This window comes from Manis javanica, chromosome 12 (assembly GCF_040802235.1).
Source record: "Manis javanica isolate MJ-LG chromosome 12, MJ_LKY, whole genome shotgun sequence".
NCBI lineage: Eukaryota > Metazoa > Chordata > Mammalia > Pholidota > Manidae > Manis > Manis javanica.
The window spans coordinates 21,118,180-21,140,849 of record NC_133167.1 but is presented as its reverse complement, the minus strand read 5'-3'; the positions used below and the strand labels follow the sequence as shown (position 1 = coordinate 21,140,849).

Here is a 22,670-nt window from a genome sequence, read left to right as displayed (position 1 = left end):
CAATATTAATTCTTCCTATCCATTAGCATGGGATGTGTTTCTGTTTATTGGTATCTTCTTTAATTTCTCTCATGAGTGTCTTGTAGTTTCCAGGGTATAGGTCTTTCACTTTCTTGGTGATATTTATTCCTAGGTATTTTATTATTTTTGATGCAACTGTGAATGGAATTGTTTTCCTGATTTCTCTTTCTGCTAGTTCATTGTTAGTGTATAGGAATGCAACAGATTTCTGTGTATTAATTTTTTATCCTGTAACTTTTCTGAATTCAGATATTAAATCTAGTAGTTTTGGAGATGATTCTTTAGGGGTTTTTTTATATATAATGTCATGTCATCTGCATACAGGGACAGTTTAACTTCTTCCTTGCCCATCTGGATGCCTTTTATTTCTTTGTGTTGTCTGATTGCCTTGGTTAGGACCTCCAGAACTATGTTGAATAAAAGTGGGGAGAGCGGGCATCCTTGTCTTATTCCTGATCTTAAAGGAAAGGTTTTCAGCTTCTCATTATAAAGTATGATGTTGGCTGTGGGTTTGTCATATACGGCCTTTAATAAGTTGAAGTACTTACCCTCTATACCCAATTTGTTAAGAGTTTTTATCATGAATGGATGTTGAATTTTGTGGAATGGTTTTTCTGCATCTATGGAGATGATCATGTGGTTTTGTCTTTCTTTTTGTTGATGTGGTGGATTATGATGATGGATTTTCTAATAATGTACCATCCTTGCATCCCTGGAATAAATCCTACCTGATTGTGATGGATGATCTTTTTGATGTATTTTTCAATTTGGTTTGCTAATATTTTGTTGAGTATTTTTGCATCTATGTTCATCAGAGGTATTGGTCTGTAATTTTAATTTTTGTGGTGTTTTTGCCGGGTTTTGGTATTGGAGTGATACTGGCCCTTGTAGAATGAGTTTGGGAGTATTCCCTCCTCTTTTACTTTTTGGAAAACTTTAAGGAGGATGGGCATTAGGTCTTCAATAAATGTTTGATAAAATTCAATTGTGAAATCACCCCGCTCCAGGAGTTTTGTTCTAACCCTCCTTATCCTTTGGAGTGAGTGGTGTGTTGAAGTCTCCTAAAATGAATGCACTGCATTTCCACCACCACCCTTTAATTGTGTTAGTATTTGTTTCACATATGAAGGTAATTCTGTGTTGGGTTCATAGATATTTATAGTAGTTATCCCCCTGTTGAACTGATCCCTTTATCATTATGTAATGTCCTTCTTTGTGTCTTGTTTCTTTCTTTGTTTTGAAGTCTATTTTGTCTGATACAAGTACTGCAACTCCAGTCTTTTCTCCCTATTAGTTGCATGAAGTATCTTTTTCCATCCTTGTACTTTCAGTCTGTGTATGTCTTTGGGTTTGAAGTAAATCTCTTGAAGGCAGCCTATAGACAGGTCTTGTTTTTTATCCAGGTAGTTTTTTCATTACCAATTCAATTTCCTTGCTGGTAATTGGTCTGTTCAGATTTTCTCTTTCTTCCTGGGTCAGCCTTGGAAGGTTTTATTTTTCTAGAAAGTTGTCCATTTCTTCCAGGTTATCCAGTTTGTTCACATATAATTTTTCATAGTATTGTCTCCTAATTCTTTGTATTTCTGTGGAGTCTAGTGATTTTTCCTTTCTAATTTTTTATTCTGTTTATGTGTGTAGACTCTCTTTTTTTCTTAATAAGTCTGGCTAGGGGTATATCTATTTTGTTTATTTTCTCAAAGTACTAGCTCCTACTTTCATTGATTCTTTCTATTGTTTTATTATTCTCAATTTTATTTATATCTGCTCTAATCTTTATTATGTCCCTCCTTCAACTGACTTTGGGCCTCATTTGTTCTTCTTTTTCTAGTTCTGTTAATTGTAAGTTTATACTGTTCATATGGGATTTTTCTTTTCCAGAGTTTGGCCTGTATTTCTATATACTTCCCTTTTAACATGGCCTTCACTGTGTCCCACAGATGTTGTGGTGTTGAATTATTGTTGTCATTTGTCTCCACATATTGCTTGATTTCTGTTTTTATTTGGTCATTGATCCATTGATTATTTAGGAGCATGTTATTAAGCCTCCATGTGTTTGTGAGCTCTTCATTTTCTTTGTGTAATTTGTTTCTAGTTTCATACATTTGTGGTCTGAGAAGCTCCTTTATACAATTTCAATCTTTCTGAATTTACTGAGGCTCTTTTTGTGGCCTAGTATATGATCTAGTCTTGAATACGTTCCATGTGTACTTGAGAAGAATGCGTATCCTGTTGCTTTTGGATGGAGTGATCTGTAGATGTCCATTAGGTCCATCTGTTCTAATACTTTGTTCAGTGCATCTGTCTCCTTACTTATTTTCTGTCTGGTTGATCTGTCCTTTGGAGTGAGTGGTGTGTTGAAGTCTCCTAAAATGAATGCACTGCATTTCCACCTCCCCCCCCCCTTTAATTGTGTTAGTATTTGTTTCACATATGAAGGTAATTCTGTGTTGGGTTCATAGATATTTATAGTAGTTATCCCCCTGTTGAACTGATCCCTTTATCATTATGTAATGTCCTTCTTTGTGTCTTGTTTCTTTCTTTGTTTTGAAGTCTATTTTGTCTGATACAAGTACTGCAACTCCAGCTTTTTCTCCCTATTAGTTGGATGAAGTATCTTTTTCCATCCTTGTACTTTCAGTCTGTGTATGTCTTTGGGTTTGAAGTAAATCTCTTGAAGGCAGCCTATAGACAGGTCTTGTTTTTTATCCATTCAGTGACTCTATGTCTTTTAATTGGTACACTCAGACCATTTATATTTAGGGTGATTATTGGTGGGTATGTACTTATTGCCACTGCAGGCTTTAGATTCATGTTTATCAAAGGTTCAAGGGTAATTCTCTTACTATCTGACAGTCTAATTTAACTCAGTATGCTATTACAAACATAGCCAAAAGGTTCTTTTTTTTTCTCCTTTTTCTTCCTCCTCCATTCTTTATATATTAGGTATCCTATTCTGTACTCTTTGTCTATCCCTTGACTGACTCTTGGGGTACTTGGTTTGATTTTGCATCTGCTTAGTAATTAATTGTTCTACTTTCTCTGCTGTGGTTTTATTTCCCCTGGTGACAGCTATTTAGCTTTAGGAATACTTCCATCTATAGCAGTCTCTCCGAAATGCACTGTAGAGGTGGTTTGTGGGAGGTCAATTCTCTCAACGTTTGCTTATCTGAAAATTGTTTAATCCCTCCTTCAAATTTAAATGATAATCTTACCAGGTGAAGTATTCTTGGTTCAAGGCCCTTTTGTTTCATTGCATTAAATATATCATGCCACTCCCTTCTCTGGCTTGTAAGGTGTCTGTTGAGAAGTCTGATGATAGCCTGATGGGTTTTCCTTTGTATGTGATCTTTTTTCTCTCTCTAACTTCTTTTAAAAGTCTGTCTTTATCCCTCATCTTTGCCATTTTAATTATTACATGTCTTGACGTTGACTTCCTTGGGTCCCTTGTGTTGGGAGATCTGTGCATCTCCATGGCTTGAGAGACTATCTCCTTCCTCAGATTGGGGAAGTTTTCAGCAATTGCCTCCTCAAAGACAGTTCTACCCCTTTATCTCTCTCTTCTTCTTCTGGTACCCCTATAATGTAAATATTGTTCCATTTGGATTGGTCACCCCTTTCTCTCAATATTCTTTCATTCCTAGAGATCCCTTTTTCTCTATGTGCCTCAGCTTCTTTGTATTCCTCTTCTCTAATTTCTATTCCATTTACTCTCTCTTCTACTACATCTCATATGCTTTTAAATCCCTCCATTGTATGTTTCATCTCAGATATGGAATTTCTTAATGATTGAATCTCTGTCCTAAATTCTTTCCTGAGTTCTTGAATATTTTTCTTCACCTCCATGAGCATGTTTATTATTTTTATTTTAAACTCTCTTTTCAGGAAGATTAGTGAGTTCAGTTTCATTTGGGCCTTTTTCTGGTGTTTGTGAGATTTTGGTTTGAACCAGGTTCCTTTGACATTTCATATTTGTATTTGGCACCCTCTAGGCCCAGAAGCTCTAGTCTCTGGAGCTGCTCATTTCCTGGAGTGATGTTGGGGTTTTCAGGGGAGTAGCACTGGTGCATGGGGGGAGGAAAAAGCTGTTTCCTGCTTCCTGGCTACAGTGCCTGTCTCCACTGTCCAAACCAGTGGGCCAAGCACACAGGTGTAAGCCTCTGTACTTTGCATCTGTAGCTTCCATGGGTGGGGCCTCCCTCTGGCTGGCCTGATGCCAGGGCAGGGACTGTGGGTTTGTGAACTTGTGCCAACAGGCCAGGAGGAAGGTGCAGCTGGCTGCATATCACAGTGAGGGGCCTTGGAGTTGAGTAGCCAGCCAGGGAGATGGAGTGCCTGAAGCTCCTGAAAGTTCTCAGCCTGCTGGGCAGAGTATGCCCAGACAACCTTGTCTACCTATCCCTTCTTCTGTGCATCAAGCTCCATGCAAACCCCACCCATTCAGCAGCCCTCTTGCTGCTAGGAAACCTCTCAGATAGCCTGCCTTTTCTTTTTCCCAGATCAGCAGTATGTGATTCCCTGTCCTTCACAAACAGCTGGAATCTCAGTCTCTCCAAGTATTCTGCCTGTCTTAGCTTTCCAACCCCACTAACTCCAGAGCACCATGCAATGTAGGTTTGTGCTCACAAAGCAGATCTCCAGGGCTGGGTGTTCAGCAGTCCTAGGCTTCCACCCCCTCCCCACTCCATTTCTTTTCCTTCCGCTGGTGAGTTGGGGTGGGGGAAGGCTTTGGGTCCCACCAGATCAAGGCTTTGGTACTTTACCCTGTTTCAGAAGGTCTGCTCTGTTCTCCAGGTGTATGGAGTCTGGTGCAGCCTTCTTTCCTGTTGCTCTTTTAGGATTAGTTTTATTAACTATATTTTTGTATTACATGTGGTTTTGGGAGAAGTTCTCTGTCTCACCTCTCACACCACCATTTTGAATCTAATCAGTGTATTTTTAAATCACATTTTCTTTAGAGTATTTCTGAATTTTTACATATTATTTTTAATATTTAGATTATTGATATTTTCTTTCTAGTTTAATGTTTATATTTTAAATACAATTTTACATGAACAAAAATATGAATTTAAAAACATATTAACATAATTTTACTTATGTGTATTCTATATTAAGGGGCCACATTTAATAGTCTCAAATATTCCACTATAACTAAAACACTTAAATCTATTTATGTGAACTTTGAATAGGGAGCAAAATGAAGAAGTTTGTTGTTTGTATCTATCCTGTTTGTCCCCAAATGTGTCAGTCCTCATATTACCCAAAGTTGAGTGTAATATTTAAGTAATATTTTACAGTTTTCAAAGTTCTTTTGTCATTGTTACATTTGGGGATACCAATTAGGTAGACAGAATACCCAGTTAGACAGAATTGTAGATAGAGCCATTTATGAGGTAAAATGACTGGAAATTAACAGAAGTCCAGTGTGCAGTTGATCAGTAAACATCACGCAAATTCATATTCTTCTCCTCTAGATGAAACATGTTTAGAATTCCTAGTTAGTATTTAAAGAAAAAGGAGATTAAAAATAATACAATCATGTATAATTTGATGTAATGAATAGTAAATTAACATGGATGCATATTTGGCTATGTTTTACAGCCAAATTTGAACAGCAATATCCCCTTGATAAGTACATGATGACAATAATCAGGTACTATTTGGTTTTAGTGCTGCTTCTTATGCCCACTGTGTTTCTGCATTATTTACCTGGAATCATGTAAGAGTATTTCAAACTTCCTCATCACTTTCTCCAAACCCAATTATTGTGTATCTATGACTTGTTTTTGAATACCTTTAAAATATAATTCCCCTTTCTTTTTGTTTTCACACCTACATGCATTTCTTAGCTTTCAGCAATACACTATTTTATTTTCTAGAGATTTCACCTGCCAAGTGTCATGCTATCTGTGGTTAGTTTCAGGCTGAAGCCTGTGCAGAGCTCTAGTGGGTCACTCCTAGTCATTCAGCTCATTTCACACTGTGCTAATCCATATTTCCAAATGATGTACATCTAATTTCTAATTCTAGCTTCTACTGTAGCTTACTGTTCCATAGCCAGTAATTTAGTCCTTACATGAAATGATTGCACAGCAGGGGTTCACGTTTTATTCTGCTCACAGAATCCCATCTTTTCTGCAAGAAAGGGCTGACTTCCCAAAAGATGGTAACAAGAGCAATCATCCTTCTAAAAAACAATGCATTTCTTGCCCGACTTACTTTTTTTTAAGTTTTTATTTCTTTAATGCAACATGCTCCATGTAAGTGCCAACTCTTTAAAGACTATTAGATAAAGACAAATTTTACTTATTAGTGCCCACAACTGCTTTGTGGGTTATATTTTGGCAAACATCCTTAGCTTGATTCACACTAGGGAGTCACAATAGAAAGATATCATTTATTGCTTTTGCAGATGAGATTACTAATGTCAAGAAAGACTTTGTTTCACAAGCAATAAGGATTTTAAGTGGCAAAGATGTGATCAGAACATGAGAATTCTAACTTCTGCTGATACTCTATCTTATTTCTGGAACAATTAAGAGTTATTGAATATTAAATTTAGTACACCTAAAATATTTTCTTTATGTAAACCTTGAGGTGTAGAATTCATACAGTTAGAAAATAAGCTACTGCCTACCCTAATGTTTATTAATTTATTGATGAATGGTACAGCCCCAGTGAAAGATATCTGATCTAAGAAGACTTGGAAAATTCAGGTGAAAAATTTGCTGTTTTTCTAGAGTTTATTAGAAATGTGATGGGAAATCTGTTGAAATCGTATCTATTTGTCCCCCTATGCATTTCACTGATTTTATGGTGGAACAGATAATGCTCCCCAAAAAACCCAGCAAAACATCTTAGTGATTATGAAATTTTTCACAGGGGACTAGAGGACTTGGTGATACATATATTGTTGCCCTTACTTTTTCTCTTACCTACACTTGCGGTGATGGAAGGATGAAAGAGATAAACAGCTAACTTTAAATGTGATTTAAATTAATGGAGTTTGGGTTTCTGAGAAGTGGCTTCTCAAACTGAAATGCTCAATTGGGTTCCCAAGTAGAAATACAATATATCTTAGAATATTAGAAACAGCTTTGTTTGCCCTAAAACAAACTCATCTTTTGAAGAAAACTTCCACTTGAATATTAGGCTGGTCATTAGAAAAAAGGGTTCCATCATGGAAAAGAAAATAACAATTTGAAAATGAAACAAGAGGAGTAATTAGTGACAGGACAAGGAAGAGTATCTAATGTCTCAGAGAAAAGAAATTAACCAAAGTGAATCCATATTTCAGTGTATTGACACATATGATCTTACATTTATTACCAAGATTTGAAGAGATAGGAAACAAGATTGGATTAGAGTGATGGAGATACATGCGCTCTTCATAGAAACAGTAAAGGTAGAGTGAATATACAGCTTCTTAGATCTCTGTGCATCTCTGAAGTGGAAGTATCATGAAGAAAAATATTTGGGTGATAAAGGAGATGAATAAAGTGTCATTTCTAGGATATTATAGCATTCCTCTTCTCCTCTGAAGGCAATTGAATGAAAGGTGGCTTATTTGAATCCTAAATGATGCCACTGACTATAAGTAACTATAATGAGGGGAAGTTTATAAAGAACAAATAAGCTCAGTAAGACTTTCTAACAGAGCTACTCAAAACCAAATGAACTGAATCTCCTATTAATAGAAATATTAAATAGAGGTTGAGCATTAAGATGATAGAATATCAGTAGAAGTAATTAAAACAAGGGATGTATGCTTAGACTAGATAAATTTAAGGGCTCTTGCAGTGTGAGATTCTAGAATTCTAAAATACATGAACTCACTTTTCCCAAGCTAGTTTTCAATGTATCCTGTTATTATAATACTGCCCATTATGGAAAGCATCTTATTTTGTACTAGAAACAAAGACACTGCTTCTTCTGAAGCCATACAAATATATCCTGCTGGTGTCTGTGGTAAGGCTTTCAGATAGTATGGTTTTGGCAGCTGTGGATCATGAAGACACTTGAATTCAAGATTAAATGTCCCTTCCCAAACATATAAGAAAATATTTCTCTAATTCCACTTCCCAGAGTGGGTGTAGAGCATAATTATTTGAAAAATATTGTCCCAGTTTCACTGAGAACTTTCACATCTGAGAAGTACTTCTTTTCTTACTGCAGTTTTGTGCGGCAGATCTTAGTGTGAAAGAGGAGGCTGCTAAGGAAGTGGTCCATTGTGTAATTAGTCATTGGCTTAAAGTGATAAAGTATGTAACCTGCCTCTGTTAACTCTGAATGTTTTGTCAAACCAGTCCTCCTAAGATTAACGCTGTATCACATCCACATATTTGGTTACTAGGTGCTCCTGGAAGTCAGTAAAGAGTGAACTGAAAAATTCTGCAATTCAGGATTTTTACTAACTGAGATCAGAGGTCAAGACTATAGAGAAACAGCATCATCATGGGGTTTTCCACTGATAAAATGGCATGGACCATTTCTTACAATTTAGACTTGGAAAAATCCTTTAGCTACATAGAAAAGACAAGTGTTAGACTGAGACTTGGCCTTGAGAATCATTTACCAAAATCTGGGAATGACTGTAATTTTACAAAGAATAGATCAAAATCATTAAGTTCAGTAATTAAGTACAAGCTTATACTAGAAATCACTATCAACTCTTTACCATATTTTCTGTTCTTCCTCCAAGAATCTTGTGTTTGTTGTGTTCCCAAAGTGAACAACCTAAGATTAATATCTGATTATTTTTCCAGTTGCTCTTAAAACCCTTTAATCACTCCTGATAGCCCATGCATTGAAATTCTTTAGAACTGTTGGAAAAGTCTTACATTATTTGACTGTTGTTTATCTATTGTTCATTTGTGTAGACTCATTTATACCTTGTTCTTTTCTTCTTGTATGCAAAATACTCAAATATCTCTTAATAAGCCACAAGTTCCACATGCTGAACATTCATCCATTTCTTTTCCTCTTTTCACATTATGAACATCTGCTTATACATATAGGTTTTGTTTGGATGAGTTCAACTTTTTAAAGCCTTTATGACCACCTTCCTAGCCTAGAAAATTGATTACACCTGTCTTTGTGTTATTACTATATCCTATATCCCATCTATTAAAACAACTATGAAAATATAATCAGTCGGTTATATATTTGTGTAACCTATGAGACCTTGAAGTCCTTGAGCCTAGAGTTTATTTCAATCTGTTATATATTCCTGGTACATAGTACATTTTGAGAGTTTAAAATTATATTTTATATCATCCATTTCCAAAGAAATTTAAAGAACTTGAAAATAAAAGAAGATAAATTTTTGAGAGATAATTAGGGCAAAGGATAACTTAGGTGAAATAAGATGAAGCCTGAAGTCAAGTTAATATATAAACTGCATGTAATCTAAATCCTTTCTTTTAAAGGTTGGCTAATGAACACTCATTAATTAATAAAAGCCATAACACAATGTTTTTTTTTTAATTACTAGAGGAGAGCTTCAGTTTTGGGCCTAAGTGTTCTAGCAGTCAACAGAAAAAAGTAGACCTAGTAGGCTATGCAGTTTTCTTTGTCAGCAAGAGAAATTACCTAAGCTGATGAGCAGCACAGTGCCTCCTGCTACTAAAGCCAGAACGACATCCCACACTGGGTCCACATGGAAAGTATATGGTACTCTTGTGTAATATATAAGCTATTGAGCAGTAGCCTCTAGAACAATCTTTAAATAATAACAGATATTCATAGTATTGTGCTTTAGAACTTTCCTTATTACAGGGCAGTGGAACAATACCCTGGAACTCAGTAAAAGGAATTTTACAATGGTAAAGGGGAAATGGAAAAAGTGATCTCTGAATATACAAACTTCTCTCATACTTTAATCCAAAGAAAAAAATGTAAAGAATTTGAGGAATAGGTATACTTTGCATCCTCTTATCTTTGTAAACCTGGTAAATAGTTGATAGGAGGACTTGAATAAGTTAACAAACTTAAAAAACACAAAAATTTAATTATAGCATAGAACTGTTTGGGAGAGATCCAAGCACAAGAAAAGAAATTAGATTATAGAAATTTCCTCAGGATAAGCCGATTCAATGATGTTTCAGGCCAAATTGGAATTTGGCCCTAGAGTGTAGGGCCAAAAAATTATCCTTAATAAGAGTGGCTTCTCTGTACGATGGACCATGTGAACACAGGGCCAGAAACAGACAAGGGCTTTGGAAATGGAGAGCTCTTGCCCCGGTGCTGTGAGAAGCAGTCCTGGGCCCTGGTCTGAGTGAACATGAGGTATCCTCTGGAACTTTGTGACAAGAAGGGAAATAGCTGGGTGTTCCCTCTCTATGCCCAGAGAGATGGTAATATTACACTTCTCCAAGATGGTGGGATTGAGGCTGTTAGTAAATAATACATTTTTGCAAGAACTAGATACAGGCGGGTTATGGGATCTAACTTCAAGACAATTGTAATCTCTGAATATGCAAAACAGAAAAGAACTAGTTAAGGCAGAGGCCCACAAAACCGAGAGCTTGAGGGAACAGATAATAAACAAGAGGGATCAGTAAAATTCATAGTAAGTTAATAGTCGTAAATGTCACTGAAAAACAAAAAGTAGGAAAGGAGACTACTGTCTGAGGTGAGATTGCACTTCAGACAGACCTCCTTGATGTGTCTTTCTATAAAGGCTGAAGAAAGGGAAGGAAGTGGTCATTGGTTTTCTTGGAAAGAACATTCCTAGAAGAAAGATGAGCAAGTGCAAAGGCCTTTTGTAGCCTGAGCAGAGAGAAAGGGGAAGAGTAATAGGAGAAGAAATCCCAGTGGGTGGATTGAATAGAGCCTTATTTTATAGTTAGTATCTTAGCCTTTACGCTGGATGATAAGAAACCAGTGGAGAGTTTTGAGCAGAGGAGCAACACAAGCAGAATCCCTTAAGCTTCTGTATTGAAAAAGGACTGTAGAGGGACAAGGGCAGAAGCAGTTAGGAGGCTACTGGTATAATTCAGACCTAATGCTCAGATTCGTTACACTATCATGACTCTTTATTAAATGCATTATTGTGGTGATCCAAAGACTCAATGAATTTTACTAGGAGCAGAAGATATATTATTTCTGCAACTTACTTTATGTGAGCTAATTATTTATCCACTGAATTTAGTTATGTCCTGCATCTTTCCAAAAAAGAAGTGAAGTAGATGGGGAATTTGCTTTTTTACTGAGTCTACATGATAATATCATGAAATTTTATATGTACAATAAATTAGGCAAATTTAGATGGAAATAACCTATTATTTCATGAAATAGAGCTTCTTTAAGAAAATAAATAGTCCAAGTAAGATATCCAGTGGTAAAATGGGAAATAGGATCCATTTGCTTACATTTTTCTTCGTGTTATAAACTCTGAGTAATTACCTATTAGGAAAAAGGAGTTTAGGGACTATGTCATATTCATAATTATGTTGATTCATTAACTCATTGATTCAACAGCTACTTATTGAGAGTCCCTGTGTGCTAAGCATTAATCTAATCATCAGAGAGCAACGAATACAAAAAAAAACCCAACTCTACCCTCATATGTGTTACATTCTTTTGGCAGAAAGAGGGAAACAATAAATAAAATAAGTGGTATCTGATTTAATAAATGGTGATAAGTGCTATAGACAAAAATAATACTGTGAAGGGTAACAAGGAGAAGCAAAAAGTTGGGGTGATATAATGTTTTAAGTGGGATTGTTAGAGATGCCCTCCACGATAAGGTGGAACTGGAGAAAAGGTCTTTAACTGAAGTCATGGTGCAAGCCATGGGAATATCCAGGGGGGGACAGCATCCTAGTGCCAGGAAAAGTATGCATATGTCCTGAGGGGAGCATGCTTAGTACATTTGAGAAATATGGTGGGATGCTGGATTGAGTCTAGTATAGTGTTTGGAGCATGTGATCAACAGTGGAATGCATGAATGAATCTCCTGTGTTTGAAATCCCATTAACACTTAGGCTAAATTCCAAATACACCGCTGTTGCCAATAAGGCCGTGAGTGGTCTGGCCCCTCCTACTTCTCAGGTCTCCATTTCTGTATCTCCACTTTAGCCCACCACCATCTATTCCATCTCTTGTCCCCCTGTCACACTGACCTTTCAGATTCTTGAGCAAGTTCCTGCCCCTCTTAGGACATGTACCCTGTATTTTGTGCTCTTCTTTATCTAGAATATTGGATAAAAAAAGATAATGTCAAATGTAGCAGTCTGGAGATAGCTGAAAAAAATTAGATTTAATATCCTGAAAGTAACTGTTTCTAGACAAAAACCTAAGGTATACATAGAAACTTTGTACCTATACAAAGACAGTGCAAGAAAGTATTTTAACTTAATTTAATTAGATTTTGGTTATATCTTATTCTGCTACATAAAATATTACATATTCCATGGTAACTAAGAACATTGTGATTGATTGTCCTTTTACAAGTTCAAATAGCCCTATTGAGCAGACACAGGCAGATCAGACTAAAATATAATGGCATAACTGGATTCCATTCTACTATTTATGGAAATACGGGTAAGTGCTTCCATGTAAAAATGGAATTACAGATCACAAAAAATAAATCTTTGAAAAAAATCTCGTTTGAATAGTATGTAGTATTAAAAATGTGCTATTGTAAGAATTACCTCATTTGATCTTCAGAACAACACTTTATATGGAGCAGAATTTATCATCCATATTTCCAAATTAAGACAGTAAATTTCAGAAATACTAAATACAAATGTTAAGTGCAAGGTCACGTAGGTTGTCTGGCAGAACCAGAATGAGAAGCCAAGGAGTCTTCTTACTTCTGTTTTCCACTTCGTGCTTTGTGACACAAAAAGTGATGGGTCTTTCTGTTCTACCACTCTCTCATGAAACATCATAGCACATTTCTTTAAAAACAAGTAATTAGCATCTGGAATCTGTAATATATTTAGTTCGGAAAACTGAAGTCATTTCTGCAGTTATCTGCTATCATCTGAAAAATGTTAATTTGCATAAAGAACATGCAAAATAAGAAATAAACAATTACAGTAAATATAAAATATTTTTTAAAATAATTGATACCACTTACTGCTTATAAACTATAAATTGACTTGACTCAAATTTGATGTGGTTTAGCTCTAGACTGTTCATAAGCTACAAAAAAGGCATGTTAATATAATTTTTTTAGTGGAAAAAATATAGTTCTCCAAACAAACAAAAGAATTAAAAAAAAGACACTACTTTTATACTTCTCAAAATATCATTAGTATCTGGCTTAATAGACAGTTATCTTGAAGGATCTTTTCTTTTTTGTTGTTGTTGTAGCAGCAGAGATTTATTTATTTTGTTAATTTTTTCTAAGAACTACTTTGGCCTTTATTGCTCTTCCTTTGTATTGTCTTATAGCATTTTTTTCTAAACTTAAAAGTCTCATCCTTAGCAGAACAGGTTTTCTTTGTTTGTTTGTTTGTTTTCACTGCTGGAGATTACCAAAGGTTTATTTGGAATGAAACGGCACTGGAGACATAATTGTTACAGATGATTTGGGGATACAGCATACATCACCTATTTTATTTTAGGACATCTGTGAAGGTGAATTGCATAAATATAAAGAAGTGGAAATATATAGGAGCTTTTCTCTTTTGTAGTGTTCTGTTGGGGTGGATTTATATGCCCCATCATCTCGCTAGTCTCAGAAAGGCAGAAGTGAAGACTATATAGCTGCTCATCCTGACTGGCCTACCTTCAGCCATAGCAGCCGAACACCTAGATAATCAGGCTTCACTTTCTCCAAAGGGAAAGCAGCTCTGACCTGCGATCTGTAACTGCATCCTGAAAAACGCACATTACAAACACAGATACTATCGGCGGTTTTGGCAATGGGATGGTTGGTTTTGCCCTGAGGCAAAACTGGAACTGTGATGCCAGACAGATAAGAGCGATGCATGTATATCAATGACGCTTGAGAGGCAAAGAGCTACCATGGAAAGAAAAGAAAGCAACTATGTATATGTAGTTTTGTGCATACACATAGCTCCAGGGGAGATGGGAACTAGCCTGGGTGACTGTGTCCGTATATATATATGCATATGTATATGTATATGTATATGTATATGTATATGTATATGTATATGTATATGTATATGTATATGTGTATATATAGAGAGAGGGGTATTGGAAAAGAACATTGAAAACTTTTGCAGCAGTTTAGTTTTAAACACAGTAAACTTGACAGGGAGAGAGAGCCAACACGTGCTCACACCTGTGCAGGGGTAAGATAATCTCACACTATAGGGTAATTTATCACATCTTCTGCAGGGCAGCCATTCAATACCATACACTTGGTGCAGAGAAATCAAGGTTCTGGTCCAGAGAAAGCTACTTTAGAATTGGTGGGTGGGGATCAAGTACAAGAGTCTCCACGGGTTGGACAAAGCACAAACAAACCTGTCATCAATAATGTAGGAACCAGTGAGGGCATTTTCTTTAATTTACTTTTTACTCTGACATTTTTTTGCACACATGCTCCATTGATATATCTTCTCAAGCTTTGTCTGGCATCAGCCTGTAAATCATTAAGAGTGTAATAGCAAAAGTGAGGGCTTCAGGTTTTCATGAAGGTTTAAAAACCTAGAATACTTTGGCCCTTATCCAGGCGCCGGGTGAAGTTCTCTGGAAAGAGGCCTTTGTAGGTGGCAAGGTCTCTGTACTGAAGCCAGTCAGATTCTTTCACTCCTACCAGCCAGCCTGCATCCTGATCGGCTTCTGATTCTGAGCGGACCACCAGCACCACATCACCCCTTTGTAAGGTCAGTTCATCTGAGTTTGCTGCCTCGAAGTCGTGTAGTGTTTCCACCTTGTAGAGAAAGCCGGCACGCAGCTCCGAGAGGCCTCGTTTGCAGCCGAGTGGTGGCCGCCGTCTGCTCTGTGGCCGGCTCGGGTGTGTCGCCACTGGGGCCCGGGAGAGCTGCGTCGTCGGTCACCCCCTTGGGTTCTGCACCTACAGATATTTCGTGTCCTCCCTCCCCTTCGTTGCTGGAGGCTGGCTGTATGATGACAGAAGGGATGACCTTCTCCTGCGGCGCTGCGGCTTCGGTTTCCTCCTCCGCCTGCGACCCGTCCCCGGCTCCAGCCTCTACGGAGTCAGCCTCGGCCCGGGCCTCCTCTAACCCAGCTCCTTCCGCCGGGGGAAGGGCCGCCTTGTCGGCCTCTGCCTCCTCCGCCGGGGCCGCCTCGGCCGGGGTGCCGACAGCCCCCTCGGCGGCGGCTCCGACTGTGGTCCGGAAGCCAGAAGCCAAGCGGCTGTAGCCCGGGAGCCTCAGCGAGGGTCGGTCCCAGCCCTGTCCCGGCTCCCCCCGCTGCTGATGCTCCTCGGTTTCCGGGAGCAGAACAGTTAGAGGCTGTCTTCTTTTCATAAGAAGGTAAAAAATTAAGTTGACCTCAACATACTATTTTGATTTCACCTCATAGTTTTAGTGTGTTGTGTTTTCATTCAGTTCTAATTACTTAAAAACATCCAATATTATTTCGTCTTCAATATGTAAGTTACTTAAAACTGTGTTTTAAAATTCACACATATATAGATTTAAAAATATATAATTTTGTTGCTCATTTATAACAATTAAATCATGAGAAAACATAACCTCTATGATAATTATATTAAATTTGTTAACACTTGCTTTGTAACTTACTATGTCTTTCTTTTACTGTGTTGTATACTTGAAACCAATGTAAGATTGCATATGAACCATACTTCAATTAAAAATATATATATATATAGGAATTTTTTATAAATGTCCCACATAAGGTTGAAAAAAATGTGTCACCAGTCATTTAATGAAGAATTTTAAACACAGCCATTAAGATTTGTAAATTTTATACATTATTTCATATCTTTATTTATATTTTGAATTTTGAATTAGAGGAATATATTGAAAGAGGTGTATAAATCTTTCACTTTGACAATAGATTGGCCATTTTTGTTTCTATGGTTCTAGTATTGTTACTTTCTATCAGTTAGTATGTATTTCATATTTTTATATAATTTAGTTCTTAAACCCACCTAGGAATGAAACACTTTATCATTACATAGGGACTCTCTTTATCGTAATAACACATTTTTTCCCTAAGGTCTTTTTTGTCTGATATTTATATATCTACCTCATCTCTATTTTCATTTCCTTTTTCCAGGTATCTTTTTTTCATCTTTTCTTACTTTCAACCTTTTTATGTCCTTAGAAGTTTAGTGTGCCTCATGGAAACAACATGTACCTGAATTTGTTTTCATTCAAACTGAAATATCTTTGCCTTTTAACTTCCAGCTTGGTCCATTTGTAGTACCATCTGTTGGTATTATGTTTGAATTTCTCCAACTCTCTTTTTGATCGTCTTCTGTTTGTACCATTTCTTCTATTGGGGTTTCTTTTTAGCCTACTTTCTTGCCTTATATTGGATATATGTTTATAATTTGAATAAATATTTATACTTACTAGTTTTTCTTACCCGTTTCTTTGTACTTGTGCTGGTCTAAAAGCTATATACTCTATTCCTGTTCTTATAAGTAGTTACCCCTGACATCTTTCTTATGCAGAGTTAATAAAGTCTATAGCTTATCAGTGTAATACAGTCCCTTCTAAACAACACAGTACAATTGTTGCTGTTTTCTTATTGTATTTTTTAAGTATTACAGTTGATACTTGAACAACATGGGTTTATGATGAATTGCATGGGTTCTTTATATACAGATCTTTTTCAATACATATTTTGGAAAAAAATTTTGAGATTGAACAATTTGTAAAAACCTCTTGTCTCTAACTTACTTTACTGTAAGAATATAGTATAAATACATATACAAAATATTTCTTAATCAACTGTTTGTTATCAGTAAGACTTTCAGTCCACAGTAGCTTTTGGTAGTTAAGGTTTTGGGGAATCAGAAGTTATACATGGATTTGCAAATGCACGGGGTCAGTGTCTCTACTCCTTGCATTGTTCAATGATCAGCTGTATTTAGGTCCACATATATTTAGATATACTAACATATTTACCAAATTTTTTATCACTGTTCCTTCATTTCAGATCTTCCCTGTAGGATCACTTTTTTTTTCCTTTGAAATATATCCTTAGTAGTTCCTTAGGGGTAGACTGCTTTGTTTAGCTGAAGATATTTTTATTTGTCTAGGTTTGGAGAGTGATTTTTTTAGAAATCTGCTGTAACATTGTTTTCTCTTAGCTCTTTGAAGAAATTATAGATTTACCAACCTACTAGCTTTGTGATGCTGTTCAAGTGTTTTGTAGACAGTGATGCTGCCCATCCTTAGGATGGCTGTGAGGACCGAACATGCATACTGTGAGAGCAGGGTTTCTAGCACATACTAAGCATGGTATAAATAACCTTTCTTCTTTTTCATCTTCAATTATTATTGCCTGTGGTACTCTGCAGTGGACTAAAATTTATTTCAGTTAAGTTTATTTTTGTTTATACTGCTTCCCCCACTTGGTATACATTTTTCTTCCTGAATCTGTGGTTCTAAGTCTTACATTTTCTGGTTTCTGTAAATTCTCAACCTTTAATTCTTTGAGTATTACATGTATTTCTTTATACCATTCTCTTCTGAGATTTTTTATAAGCAAAATGTATTTTTTCATTCTATCACTCTATTTCTTCTAGAAAAAAACTGACTTTTGCATGACCTGACTGGAGCACCTTCTATGTTTTAGTTGACTACTCCTTCCCCCTCTCTTGTTCTTCTCAGCCCTGTGAGATGTCATAATTTTCCTGTAAACCAAATGCATAGTTTTCCATATTGTAGATGATATCTTCTGAAGAGCAAAAATGTTTTCAAAGAAATTCAGAAATTCATAGTCTATATATTTTGGATTTGGTCGAGTTCACATACATGAGCAACAAACTCAGTATGCTAAAAACTTAAGAAAATATTGTTTATATTTACTATTGACCATCAGTTAATGGCACTTATAAAGATACTTCAAACTGCTTCATACAAGTTGTAATTATTCCTATTGTGATTTTTGTTTCTCGCTTACATAGCTTAAAGCAAGAGAGAAGCATGTAAAACTTACCTGAAAAGGTTTTTCAGCCACAGACAGAAATATCCTCCAGTAATTCTTACCCTACAGTAAGACTTATGCCCATAAATACTACTTAACCCATCAGCAAGACTCATTTAAGATAGAAACGGAGTAAAATTATTTTTTTTATGTTTGCTTGGATATTTTTAGACAAATATATTATTTAGTCATTAATATTAAAAAGTAAGATCTGAATGGCAAACCTCTGTACAATTAACAATAGCTGCAAAGCAAAGAACAGTTCTAGTATCTATCTATTAGTGAAGGACTACCTGTCTTAGAGTAATTTTTTCAACTCTATTAACTTGGAAAATGAAATAGACATCCTTCATAACTTTCATGAGAACTTCTTGACTCTATAATCCACATTTTCTGTGGCACCATTAAGCTCTCCCTCTCCTATGTACATAAAAGATTAATACTCAGCATAAAAATAAGCAAAAAAAAAAACAAGCAAAATACTTGTCTTGATCCTGTCATTTCCTCTCTTAGTAATACCGGGTATCTTTTTCATTTATAGCATATATTTATTCATTAATTAAAGATTTATTCATTCTGGAAGCATTTATTGAGCACTTCAATTAGTCAGTCATAATGCTTGATGCTGTAGAAACAGAGAGAGGAAACAGTTCTCTATCAAAAACACAGGGAAGGAGGGCAAATAAGCGTTTCGTTACATTCAATGAGAGAAAAGTTCCTAAGAGAACATTTAGGAGGAGCATTTAATGCAGATGGATGCAGAGAAGATGATGGAATTGAAGTTTTCTTGCAGTTGATATTTTATCCAAAAACCTACATGTTTCTCTCATGTCATTGACATCCACTCATTTATTAAAGTAGCTTTTGTGCCCACCTCTTGAAAGCCACTGCTTTTTCTTTTTTAACATCTACCAATAACCTAAATGGAAAATCCAATGACTCATCCTCAACCACTGAGTACTTCACGGTCTTTCATCTCTCAAAATCTAGCTCAAAATCTCCTCCTTTCCTGATTCACTCCTTCCTTCATCATCTAAACTGAATTCCTGGAACATTAATCCAAACATAAGCAATGCTGACCTACTGTTTTGTATTATATTATATTTTTGAAATTGTCTGAACCCATGTCTAAATTTTCATCATTCTGAAGCTACATCACCCATCGAACCCAATACATAACCCTGAACCCAACACATACTAAAAAAAAATTAATTTAGTAAATTAATCTAGAGGCACACAGCAGAATTAATCTGGAAAGTGTGCAGCAGCAGTTTTCTCTCATCAACTTAAATTGCTAAAAATATAAGTATTTAATTGTGTAGACTAAATATAGTAAGATTCAGGCTTTAGATATGCCATTAAGAGTAAAAATCACTAAGATACATACAAACATATACATTACTCATAGAATACAGCCATTAATAAAAATACATTAATTATAAATTGATTTTTTAACAAAGTGTCTTCTTGTGTTTTTGCAAATAGTGGCAACCAGTTGGCTACTTCAAGTGGTGACACTACAGTTAAATTATGGGACCTGTCCAAAGGCAATTGCATTTTAACCTTTGAAGGACACAAACACGCAGTGTGGTCCTGCACGTGGCACTCTTGTGGTGATTTTGTGGCATCTTCCTCACTGGACAGAACTAGTAAAATCTGGGATGTTAACAGGTAAGAAGTACTTTAAACGTTATTAACCCTCTGCGTTGATAAATATACATGGTACCCACTGAGAAACCTTTTTAAAAAAACTGTTAGTTTTTTAAAATGATAAAATTTAAAATGATAAAATTATAGACGGCTACTTAGTCTCTGTGAAATCCATTTCTAACCCCATTAATTTTTTCATAACGAGCCCTTTCTAAATGTATCAAGATCAAACCTCTGTAATAAGATTAGAATTGTTTCATTGGAAAGCTCTTTAAGCAGGATAGGAAAAACACTTATTTTAAAAAGTTACATTTTTAGTTCTCCCTTCCAAAGGTTTGCTCTCTCTCTGTATTATCAGACTAACAATTTAATAGACAAGAATATGACAGAAATAATTATGTGCTTTATGCTTAACTTTGATATAATATTTTCCCAAATTAAGTATTTCTTGGCAATTCATAAATTGTAAGAACTAATGCAATATGCAAAGCCTTATACAATGTCAGGTGGATGTAGAAATTTTTTGCTTTGATCTTAATTCAAGTCAGACAAACCTATTATGTTTACAGTGTCAAAATACCTGTCAGTGGTATATTTTTGAATAATTATTACATCTTGTTAGGTATACAAATAGGATACAAAGAGCTACTATCAAATATCCTGGTTGCTCCAGCTAGCTAAGGGATTATAAATCATCACTCAGATTTCTGACCACTTTAACTATTGAAACAATACCCTAACTGCAAATATATAATTGATAATGACTCTTAAAAATTTAAGTAAACAGTTGTCACTGAGCCGTTGTAATTTATTTTGTAAGAGAAAGATGGGCTCACTCTAAAGGTGGACACTATTGATTTGGTATCATGGGTAAAACAGATACCTTGAGGAACAGTTTCCCCCTGGAATCATGGATAACGTATTTGAAAAAGAAGGCAAGGTGCTTGCAAAAATTAGCAGGTTTTCTCAGAGGAGTCATTTGGAGGAAATGATCTTCCTATGCATAAATTGATTCCTAAGGCCCTGTACCAGTTATTATGCTATTTTCTCTCAACACCAATATCACTCTTCTTGGGCTGCTGGGACTGGAACTTTGAAAACTACATTTTTGCTTTGTAATCTGACCCCCTGCTAGGTTTTGGCAATGGGGGTCCCTGTAAGAGAGTGGAAGAGGTCTGGAGGAGCAAGAAGGGACTTGCTTCTTGTCACTTTCCTATCGGCTTTTTCTGGATGTGCAGTTCCCATGAGCACCCCCTAGCAGTGCTTCACTGCAGCAACAGCAGTTGAGTCCAGTTGCCAAATTTCCCAACCCTTGCAGAAAAGCCACATCATCAAAGACATTAACTCCAGCAAACAGGAGCCCCCTTCTCAGAGGTCTGTGTTCCCAGCATGGCCATTCTGCATGGCTCTTGTCCCAACCTGAGTAACAATACAAGCAGACAAGTGACCTCTCCTTAGAGGGCTGAGTTCTAGCTCTGCAGGCACCCATCTTCAAGGTACTAAGTTTCAAAGATTCTACTCTATTCCCTTTGTTCTTGTCTTGGGGGTGGTAGCTCTTACCTGCAATAGCTTTCTCCATGTTACCTTAATGTTCTCTTTTTCCTTATTTAGTTACCTAGTTAACAACTCTATACATAGTAAACAAGCCCATCTATTAAATACACACTGATAAAATGATAGGTGCAATTTCTGTCTCCTCTGACTAGACCTTGACATATACAGAGAATTAATGGAGGAACACCATAATCATCTACCTAAATTTAAAGAGATAGCTAAATAATGTTGAACATACTCTGTATGAGAAAATATGGCCCTGAATAATACATTTTACACTTTTTTCTACCTAAAATGGTGACAATTTAAGAAATCGTTCAAGTCTCAGATACCGTTTGCTTATCTAGAATAATCAATCATATGTAGCCCTTAATTTTATTATGTTTCTATATTATGCAAGCAGATTTCATAAATAGTTGTTATAATAAATTACTGGATTTTTGTGAACCACCTTACTGAGTTATGATTGACATATAAAAGTTGCACATATTTAGTATATAGAACTTGATGGGTTTGAACTAAGTATTCCTCCATCACCAGCTATGACATAAACATGTCCATCACCTCCAAAGTTCCTCCTACCTTCTTTTGTATTATTATTTTTTGTGATAAGAATACTTAATATTTAGCCTCTTAGTAGATTTTAAGTTTATAATACAGTATACTTACCTACAGATACTATGTTAAACTGTAGATCTCTAGGGCTTATTCATCTTATATACCTGAAATTTTAACACTAGTATCTAATTTTAATTATCACTTTTGACTTAGATGAGGATCCTAATAGAAGACTGTCTCATTTTTACAATATATCTTCAGATGTCTTAATCACTCAGTGTTTAAACCAAACTGTAGTTTAAAAACTGATTCCCAAGAGACTCAGCCTTACTTAGAATGATTTCAGACACTTTGATTTCATGACTTTTCTCCATGAGCTGATATCCAAATACTATCTTTCCAATAGATATTGATAAAACAGATGAAAATTTCTCTTAATTGATGCCAAAAAATATTTATATTTCAAATTTCCCATCATTGTCCAAAGCTCACTTTCATTATCAAAAACAAAAAAATGATACCAATTTTGAAGCTAAGTTATTGGACAAATATTAACAAATAAAGGAGAAATTGTTTCTATAGTGGCTGTTGATGTCTTTTGAGTCATAATCAAAGCACTGAGCTGTAATTTTCAATTACTCATGGATTAATACTTTAAAAATATTTCTAAAATTAATACTTTGCCTTAGAATTTCATAGTTTATTGGTTTAATGGAAAGGGTATTTGCCTTGGTAAGATGGTAACAGCTGTGATATGCTGGGCCATATATCCTTATCCTGATACAGGTTCTTTATAAACTCACACAATTCTTTATTTAAAA

The 22,670-nt window shown here is 35.8% G+C and overlaps 1 protein-coding gene and 1 long non-coding RNA gene across 4 annotated transcripts in view; one reads left to right on the top strand and one right to left on the bottom strand.

The window, feature by feature from the left end:
* The window catches only part of SPAG16 (sperm associated antigen 16), a 981,678-nt gene that overhangs the window by 518,567 nt on the left and 440,441 nt on the right, over positions 1 to 22,670 (top strand). For all 3 annotated transcript variants that reach the window (XM_073218142.1, XM_073218143.1, XM_073218144.1), the window contains exon 12: positions 19,573 to 19,758. In XM_073218142.1, coding sequence (XP_073074243.1) covers positions 19,573 to 19,758 — 186 coding nt within the window. The remainder of the gene's footprint in view (positions 1 to 19,572; positions 19,759 to 22,670) is intronic.
* Positions 1 to 22,670, bottom strand: part of LOC108397066 (uncharacterized) — a 513,643-nt gene that overhangs the window by 263,312 nt on the left and 227,661 nt on the right. The gene's annotated exons all lie outside the window — the stretch shown is intronic.